General features: G+C 46.3%; 1 protein-coding gene across 1 annotated transcript; it reads right to left on the reverse strand.

The window, feature by feature from the left end:
• Nucleotides 1-3,417: 3,417 nt before the first annotated feature.
• SLC35E1 (solute carrier family 35 member E1) lies at nt 3,418-8,593 on the reverse strand. The gene is made up of 6 exons (XM_009909836.2): nt 8,191-8,593; nt 7,628-7,698; nt 7,092-7,229; nt 6,311-6,436; nt 5,600-5,845; nt 3,418-5,003 (listed from the first exon to the last, which is right to left on the reverse strand). The coding sequence occupies exons 1-6, from the start codon at nt 8,591-8,593 to the stop codon at nt 4,770-4,772; spliced, it is 1,218 nt and encodes a 405-aa protein (XP_009908138.2). The 3' UTR covers nt 3,418-4,769.
• Between the last annotated feature and the right edge of the window lie 853 nt (nt 8,594-9,446).

Raw genomic sequence — 9,446 nt, forward strand, 5'->3', positions numbered from 1 at the left:
TCCTTGAATATTCTAGGAAAACAATCTACAAAGGGAAGTGATTGCCTGTGAATTGTAAGGCCAAAAGCAAACCTGAGTGTCCCTGTGCTCGCTGGGAGCTATAATCACTATCTCACGTTTCAGGCCTTAAATTACACTTTACAAGATTTCCTTTACACAGATAACACTCAAAGACATCCTCACAAAAAGGCAGAACTTTTTATTCTTAACAAGACGTACCATGAAGACCCCTCTTGTGTATCTACAGAATGAAAACTGAGAAAGATGGAGGGTTCCATATATCCAAATAACAAATGAAAAGAATAAATAAATCAAACACAGACACTGAGAGTGATTCTACATCACTTGGCAGTCCTGAAAATGAACACAGATCCCAGAAGACCAGGTTAAGTTCAAATCTTAGTTTATCCTTAAACTTCTCAAAGGTCCCGCTGCAGCTTTCCATCCCAACAGAGATGTTAGAGCTTTGTACACTGGAGTCCACATGCCATTCTCCTCAGCACACAGCAATGATTTATCCACAAAATGCCCCAAAGGCTCTAGTTACCTGACAGAAAACTCTGCCAAAACCAAATCCAAACACCTGATTTATTTGAGCTAGGAAGGAGTCCCAGTAGCTGGAAGTCACTAGAATGGTTACTTCCCATCAGCCCCTGAAGGATCCCAGCTCTGGCAGCAGCATGGAGGCTGGAGTGGTGCAGCGCAGGTGATCTGGCCAAGTTAAGAGCCACAACATCAGAATGACACAGTTGAAACAAGAACAGGAAAACACAGATATGTTCATCTGTTTCAGCACCAGATTTCATACAGTAAGTGCAGTGTGGTTCTGGTAAACCCACTGATAGTCACCTCCATTTCTAGAGTACCAACATTAAACAAACCCAACACCACTGTAAAACAAGGGCTGGCGACATCCACCTGAAAATGTGCACTTGTACATGGAATCATGGTGTGATTCTATCACACACTTGTCATCTCGCCACAAACAAATGCTACCAGCCTGTACCATCACCACAAAGATAATTCAGAATTACTTGTCACAACTTACAGCATGGTTCAGAAATGGAAGCCTTAGAAAAACAAAACTTCCCCTTTATTTATATTGCACCTTTTTCACAAAGAGCTACATGGCAGAAGTTGGTTCTGCTGCAAAATGCTACATCAGGAAAATGTGGATTTGAATACACAGGAGAAAGAAAAGGTCTTGAGCCTCAGGAACCATTGTGAGTTGACCTCAAATTCCCAATGCTGCTTTTACAAATCACTGTATACCTACAAGGCCCAAGTGTTGCCTCAGTTTTGGTTAGCATTCAGTTATCTTAAAAATTCACACATTTTACCAGATGGTAATAATGCTCTAAGCACTACTGGGTAGTTAAGATTGAAGCTGTAGGGCAAATATTTAAGGGATCTTCAAAGAGCACCAGATATTTGGTGGAGCTATCAACAGAAAACATTCAGCAGCCAGAGAGACTCTGGTCTTACTAGAAACATCCAGGACTGGTTTGGGAAGAGTAGAGAATGGTTGGATTGGTGATCATCAAGGTCTTTTCCATCTGAAACGATTCTATCCATTTCCCAGTTTTGTAAAGTATGGCAATGTTAGAAATACACAATGGAGATGAAAACACTTCTAAGGATACCAGCAACCAGTGTCCTAACGTTGCTTATGGCATCCTTTCCACCTGTGTCATCGTCCAGTATCACACCCACACAACAAAACAGGAATCCCATTCCTCTGGAGTGACCATCTCATGTGGCACTCCCAAAGCTTCCTGCAAACTAAAACGCCCACCCAGCCCTTGTCCTGGATTAGTGACAGGGTCATTGCACATGATTCTCTAGAGATGCCCTTCTTATTCCAACACTCCACTCTTTCTACAGACCTGTGCACACATCAGTAGTTTACAAACCATGTTAGATAAAACTCTTCACCTTGCCAAACAAAACCTCAAGTGGTCCAGCATTAAAATATGTATTTCAACAGTAAAAGGAGCTTCTTTTACCTGAATGTGGGCAATATTGCTTAAGGACTCAGCAAAACCACCTCAGTAACCAATTCACTGCTTCAATGACATGTTCTATCATACAAAATGATCCCTGGTGACCACAGACCTGAACTAGAACATGAACACTGTCAGACAGGCTCCAGGGAAAAGATTCACTCTCTAGGCCCCAGAGGAATGGTGTCTTCCTTTTGGGTCAGCCCCTTTTTGCTCTGCAAATCATTTTATTTCAGAGACAGTGGGACTACGAGAATGGGCTGGAATTTGGGACAACGTATCTTTAACAGAAAGCCCTCACCTGCTGTTGTTCTTTTGACAGAAAAAGCCAAGCTAAAGTCCTGTCACAGTAAGTGTGCAGTGTAAGCTTTCTCTGAAAATGGTCTCAAAAAAGATCTGGTTGTGTTCTTTAAAAGGAAACCATCTGAATATATTTAAGAAAGCCTCTATCTGTGAATAAAGTATGCAGAGCTTTATTTCAGGTAACAGTTCAAGTTGTGTGGTGATGGTACAGCAGCAGAACATGTACAGGTGAATTCACAGCATGGCTGTACATCCCTGGGGCTCCCACTGCTACTTCCTTCTGGCATTTCATCTCCCTAAAAAGCAGGGAAGAATCAGCCCCTTTTTCCTAATGGAAATCTGAGGCACAAAGAACACAACGAAGCCTTTGCAGGAGTCTAACAGTTCACAGCTAGCTCGCTTTGAAAGCAGCCAGAGAACTTCAGCCCCTCTTAAAAATCTGAGCAGAAACATCTCACCCTCAAATCAGTCTTATGCAGAGCCAGAACCTAATCCAAACCCAAAGTCCAGACAATCCTTTTCTTCCCTGTATGTAAAAGCACTTAAACATTGGGAAGTAAGTCTCAGAAATACACATTTTGCACTTTCCCATATTGAAAAGAAACAACTATACACCAGTTAAAACTGGACAGGCAAAAGGAATTTAATCTGCAAGAATGCTTGCATGAATGCTTGCAAGAATCCTCATGATCTTGTTAACCTGGGCTAGGGAATAATTTATTTAGAGTTTCTAAGCTAAAAGCCCAGGTTTTAAACTAGCATGAACAATTTCAATTACAACAAAGCCAAAGAAGTTCGGTTTGCAAACATTAGCAGCATATTTAAACCCATCTGTGAAGTTTCAGAAGGACCATTTCCTCTTTTGGACTGTGTGGTGGAACTATGTCCACAGTAAGCCAAAAGGGTAAGATCAGCTGACTTTGCACTTAAAAAGAATTTATCATACAGAAAGTAGCCAAATCATCAGCTTGTATTGGTCATTTTTAAAGCAATAAATAAATGAAGGGAGGGTTCAGTACCATACCCCAAATTCTGTCACTGATGTCAGCATTAGACCTCTCTAGTAAAAACCTAACAAGCTATCGGAAGTGTCACTGTACAACAACTCTTCTGTTAAGGTGGCCTCCAAAATCTCATTTTGCTAGAGCAATGACAGTAACCACCTGCTTCAGTGAACCTAACATTCAGTTGGATCTGTTCCTTCGAGCACAAATGCAGTATCTGACTCACAACCACCAACTTGTCTAGAATTAACTAATAGAATCAGTTCTTGATCAGAAATTATCTATTTACTGCCGATTCAAATCATATTTTCTGAACAATTTCCTCTGCGCTGGGAGAGCTGCAGGAACAGAGCAGGACACATTTAACTTCTTTCAGTGGAAAGCAGAAGTCAGGCTACACAGCACCCAGCAACTCCAGCAGCAAGAACTGAGAAACTTAACCCAACTAGAAGCTAAAAAAGTAAGACTTGGGAAACAACTAGAGATCATGATTATTCAAAACAGTGCATTCATAATATATGAATCATGTGAGAGAGAGTAATTTATGCATGAAGTGGAGCGGAAAACAGCTGAAACCATTCCATTCTGAAAGCAACGGAAGAGTTTTCTAAGAACAGGCATGAAGCCGGTAAAAATAATCACATTATTCCAAACACTTTATTTGTGGAGGTGTTTTCTGTATGGCTGAGGAAGAGCAACGGTGAAGTTACAGGACTGCTCAGAGAACAATTATGACCGTAAGCCACATTTGTGACCTACAGTGACTGGGACATCAGCGTTCTTAGAGAATTCCATTTCTCTACACCTGAAGTATGCTTCTTGATGAGATCAATCATCCCATCATCCGCTCTTTCAGCAACACTTCTGGTCTGTCATCATAACCAGAAGGCATAGGCACAAATCAGTTGATACCCACATGGAGTTTTGTAGTTGCTGGAGACAAATACAGGTCTACCTATCTGCAACTGATAAAAGTCAGCCTCCTCCAACAGACAAATCCTGGTGACCAGAAGGATGCCTTAAATTTCACTTCTTTCTGAATGTTTCATTAGAAGAAAGTATCATTAAAACAAAGGAAAGAACAAATTAAAGGTGATGTTACCAGCGTGGAAACAAAATACTGGCCAGAACTGATCTGCCAAAAGAATACTCAGTTGACAGACTGAAAAGGAGGAGCAGTGCAGCAGGTATTTCACTCTGTGGTTTTGTATGGGCATTTCCCCAGGATCTGTGGACAAGGGCTGCACTCTGCAGTAAGCTCCAGAGGTGGCCCCAGCTGCTCACACCTACAGCCTGCTCAGCAGAAGCCAAGGGTCTGTACCGCTTCCCCTCCCCATGCATCTTCCCTTCCGCAAGAGCTGTACAATAAATGGCTTTACATTCATGGATGTACTAAAAAGTTTCTGGTAATGCTGGGGACACTTGGGTATCACAGTCTATATACCTGTCTGCCAGGACTCTAGATATCAAAACGATTGAAGTTGTAGGCAGTGGGATAGTTCTGCCGGTTGTACTGGAAGTGGTCTGTTAAGACGCTGGTTCGGCTGTGCTGGTAGTCTCCATGCTGTGCAAATGCTGTGAGTCCGTTCTGAGACTTCTCGGGAGCGTTTCGGTGCCGGTCCAAATTCACAAGGTCTCCAGTTGTGACTGGAAGGAGCTGCTTCTTTGCCTCTTGGTTTGCATCGTATTTTGTCTAGGAAAGAAGAAAAGAAAGAATTTTTTTGTTCGTTATCATCTTACCAACAGGAACAGTTAGAAAGAATCCCAGCATGCTGAGGGTTGGAAGGGACCTCTGGAGATCACCCAGGCCAGCCCCCTGCTAAAGAGCAGGGCACCCACAGCACCTTGCCCAGTGTCACAATGGCCAGGTGGAGTCGGAAGCTCTCCAGAGGAGGAGACTCCACAGCCTCTCTCGACAGCCTGCTGCAGGGCTCCAGCACCCTCACACCAAAGATGTTCTTCCTTATGAAGCAGCAGCACACAGTCTACCATTACACCACTATCTATACCTGTTAGAGTCTTCAAGTATTAATGGCTTCATATAAAACTCTCATTCCTCTCAAATGCCAAATCAGGAAACTGCTCTTTTGCACAAGATTTGGGTGAGTTACTTCTCAATCTGCATTTTCCAAGCAAACATTAGGTTGAAGATTTATCTTTGTTAGAGGGCTGCAATGAAGTTTTAAGCCATGCCCTCTGTGTTTATGTTCTAAGCATCAACTTCTTGTACAAACAGTAATTCAAAGCTACTGGACTGTTCCAAGTGAGTTTCATGAACAAAGTTCTTACCTTATTATATAAGAAGACCCCCAAGATTGCTGTCATCATTCCAAGGACATTGGTGCTTGTAACTGGATTGCGAAGCATGATAAGGGACACGGTGATAACCATGATTCTTTTTGTGGCATTTGCAACAGAGTAACTGAGTGGGCTGATCAGGTTCAAGATACTGAAGGCAATGACATTCTGGGCAAAATTACAGAATCCACTGATTATAAGCAGCATCAAGGTCCAGGGCCAGTGAGACATCGTGCTCTGTTATAAAGACAAACATGTCAAGAAAGAAAAAGTTATCTCATGTTTCAGATAGGAGACAAAGAAACACAAACACAGCTTAAGTCACTTCTGCTACTGGGTAGGTAAAACCTCTGCAGCTTCACTCTAAAGAGACACCCAAGCGTGTTACATCATTAAACTATCAGCTCTGAGAACTTGTAACACACGTCCTGGGTGCACCTGCTCTTGCCTCCAGCTCAAAATTCCCAAGATTGTGCTGCCACTGGTGCTCCCTCTCCAAACGCCGGCAGGAATTCTCACAGCAAGATAAACAGGTGAGCACAGCACTTGTTTTGTGAAACAGCTTGCAGGTGTTTCACAACAGCTCCTTCCGGGCTGATGAGGAACTATACTGAAACACTTCAGTTTACTTTTTTGGTATGGCTGGAGGTGCCTATTTTTTTTCCCCCTCCTCAGTAGCAGCCTCCCAAACACAATACTTACCAGGTCATTCTCAACTAAGAAGGATGAGAGATCTACCAAAACCCAGGTGGGGATCATGAAGAACACAGCATGGCACCCAAGAATGTTCAGCAACCGAAGGTGGTGTATCCGGGAATCTCTTAACACCTGACAAACAAAGGTTATGGAACAATTCTCTTCAGCTGCTGCAGAGATTTGGGGGCCGCATAACAGTAACAGATGACAGATAAATTCTGAGAACCATAAATACTGTTACAGTAGGAATTTCCTATAAGGATAACTGAAGGAAAACAGATGTCCATTGGAAAAACAAAGGTTTCTTGAGCAGTGACTTTTCCTATTAACGAGGTAAGGGTACATTTAAAATGTTCTGCAAACAAGTTACAAAATAGTCTGAAAGGATTCAAGATACCCTTTTAAAGTTTGCTCCTGTCAGTGCCACTGACTCACTCACTACAGAGAGAGGTTTTGACACAAGATACATTGAGAGCTTTCACATAAACTGTTAAATTTAAGCATTATCAAACTGTCAGGGGACAAAAAAAAATCCATGCTAAAGAGTAAAGAAAAAGTTCAGGATAAACACTGAGTTCTGTCCAATTTTCAGTGTAAGAGCTTTGACACATGGGAAGAGCCATAGAGAACAGACATGGAAAATACCAAGTCTTACTTTAGGCTTGGCTAGAAAGTCACCTTAAAAAAGAAAAAAAACCCAAAAACATGTATATGCCCTGGAAAATATTTAACTGCCCTGCTAAAGAATTGTGCTACTCATCAGGGTTACAAGCAACAGAATTGTTACCTTCTTTGAGAAGATGTTCTGAAGTGAAAAACACAGAGTAGCAGCAAGTGCACTGACGAGCCCCCACATGTCAAAGGACAGTTCCGTGACAGTGGCCAACAGGACACCAGTTATTATGGGGATCAGAGACAAGTACACCTAGAAGAGGAACAAAGGGGAGTAGCTTATGTCTCTGAACTTTCATTTCAGCTGAGTGAGTTTTATTTCAACCACTGCTCCGGGGAGGAAAAGAAAAGCAAGAATAAAGCAACAAAACCAGAGACTAACTTCCATACTGTTGTAGTCTGAGGACATTCAGTGACTACAAGTCACACAGTAAGAGCTGCAGTGTATCAGGGAGCATCACCTTGCTCAGCGTACGGACACGTTTTCTTCATGTTGACAATAAAATAAGAAGGAACTTGTAAAATCTGCACAACCTAGTTTCAATTAGAAAAATCACCCAGCCAGCCAGAGCCTGAGCTTTCTGGATCCCAGCCACCAGAGCCCACCACAAACACCAGCGAGAGAAGAAAGCGCAGCAAACCTGTCCGCACCTTGGTTGTCTGCTTCTCCTTCATGATGATCCGTGACAGCAGAACCACCCAGATCGGCATCGTCGCCTTCACTGAGAACAGAAAGAAAACATCAGTGGGGATGCAAACCTGGGCCGGTTCCATGAACTGCCATCAGCAGAGGCTGGGTGCTGGGGATGGAGGAGGGGCTCAGAGCTGGTCCCATCAAAGCCACAACCTCAGCCCACGCTGGGTCACCCCTCCCTGTCACTGTGCTGGACAGATTCTCAGTGCTCTGGGACACTGCACCAGGCACCATTCGAGCACATGCTGGGCATCACACAGGGCACACACCAGGCTTCTGGTCACTGCAGCAGGTACAAGTATGCCCTGGCGACCAGCCACTGCACTGAGCACCCAGATGAGCACATACCAGGCTTCAGGTCACGCCAGCAGGAGCAAACACTGGGTACCAGTACAAGCAAATGCTAGGCCCCAGGACACTACCTTGGACACTAGTGTGAGCACACACTGGGTATAAGGACACTGCACCGGATACCGGTACACCCCACCGGGGGCTGCCCCCCACGTCCCTTGGGTCTCACCTGTGTGCGCGTAGGAAACCGGAACCCTCCAGAGAGAAACGTGCGCGGAGACGGAGGCGAAGTACTTGCCGAAGGCGAGCGGCAGGATATAGCGAGGGTAGGCGCGGGGCGGCAGCTGGGCCGGGCCCGCCGGCGGCACTCTCCAAGCGCGCAGCAGCGGAGGCAGGAGCCCGCACAGCCCCAGGATGTGGAAAAGCGAAACGGTAACGGGCCGCGGGAAGCCGCCGAGCAGCAGCTTGTTCACCACGTTCCCGCCGGCACTCAGCCCGTACCAGGCCAGGCAGAGCGCCGACACCCGCGCCCCCTCCCGCAGTGCCGGCCCCCGGCCCCCACTCCCGACTGCTCCCGACGCCGCTCCCCCGACGCTGCCGCCGCCGCCCGCCGCCGCCAGCGGGGCCGCCATGGCTCCCTGCGCCCCCCGGCCGCCGCCGAAACGTCACCACCGCCAACGCGTCGCTTCCTGGGGCGGGCAGCCGCCGCCTCAGTGCCTACGGGAGCCGGGAGGAGCCACCGTGCCGGTGCGTCACTTCCGCCGCGGGCCGAGCCGCTCCGGTCTGCCGGCGGGAAGCCAGTATCGCCCACCCCGTAGCTCCCAGTTATGGATTGCGTCCCCGCCGCCAGAGCGGGAAGAGGCCAAGGCCAGAGGCCGCTGTCCACGCGGCTCAAAGCCACGGCTTCAGGCCCTCGCTCCCTTGGCAGGAGCCCTCCGCACCGCTGCTCGCTGGTGGTGCTCGAGTCGAGGCCCAGAGGGAGCGTGAGGGGTTAAAATCACCCAGCAGAGAGCGCGGGCGCACAGAGCCCTCTTTTCTGCTGTGGTTGGACAGGACGGGCGTGCTCCGAAGCAGAGGATGGGCCATAGTAAGTGTAGCCACTGCAGGCTGCCTCAGGAAACCGAAAGGGCGGTGGGTGCAGCGACCGAGCAAAGGTCGTATTCAAAGGCAACGGCACAGCTGCTCCTGACTTTTAAAACCAACTCAATGCGGCTGAGGGAGCACCTGTCAAGCCGGAGTAGGTTCTGGAGCCTCTACATCATTCATATACCCCTAAACTCCCACACTTTAGGTAACGGTGACTCCCAGAAGACGTGCACCGAGCCTTTGCATGTCACCCACTGACATGAACGGGCAGTACGAATTAAAGATTTTAGGATCAGAAAGATAAGTTTGGCAAGGCAGATAGGAAAAACCAGCAGCAAAGAAATTGAGTTCATGCAAAAATGAGAGTACACAGGAGATACGCACATGGTAAACTTCATT

This window comes from Dryobates pubescens, chromosome 31 (assembly GCF_014839835.1).
Source record: "Dryobates pubescens isolate bDryPub1 chromosome 31, bDryPub1.pri, whole genome shotgun sequence".
Lineage (NCBI taxonomy): Eukaryota > Metazoa > Chordata > Aves > Piciformes > Picidae > Dryobates > Dryobates pubescens.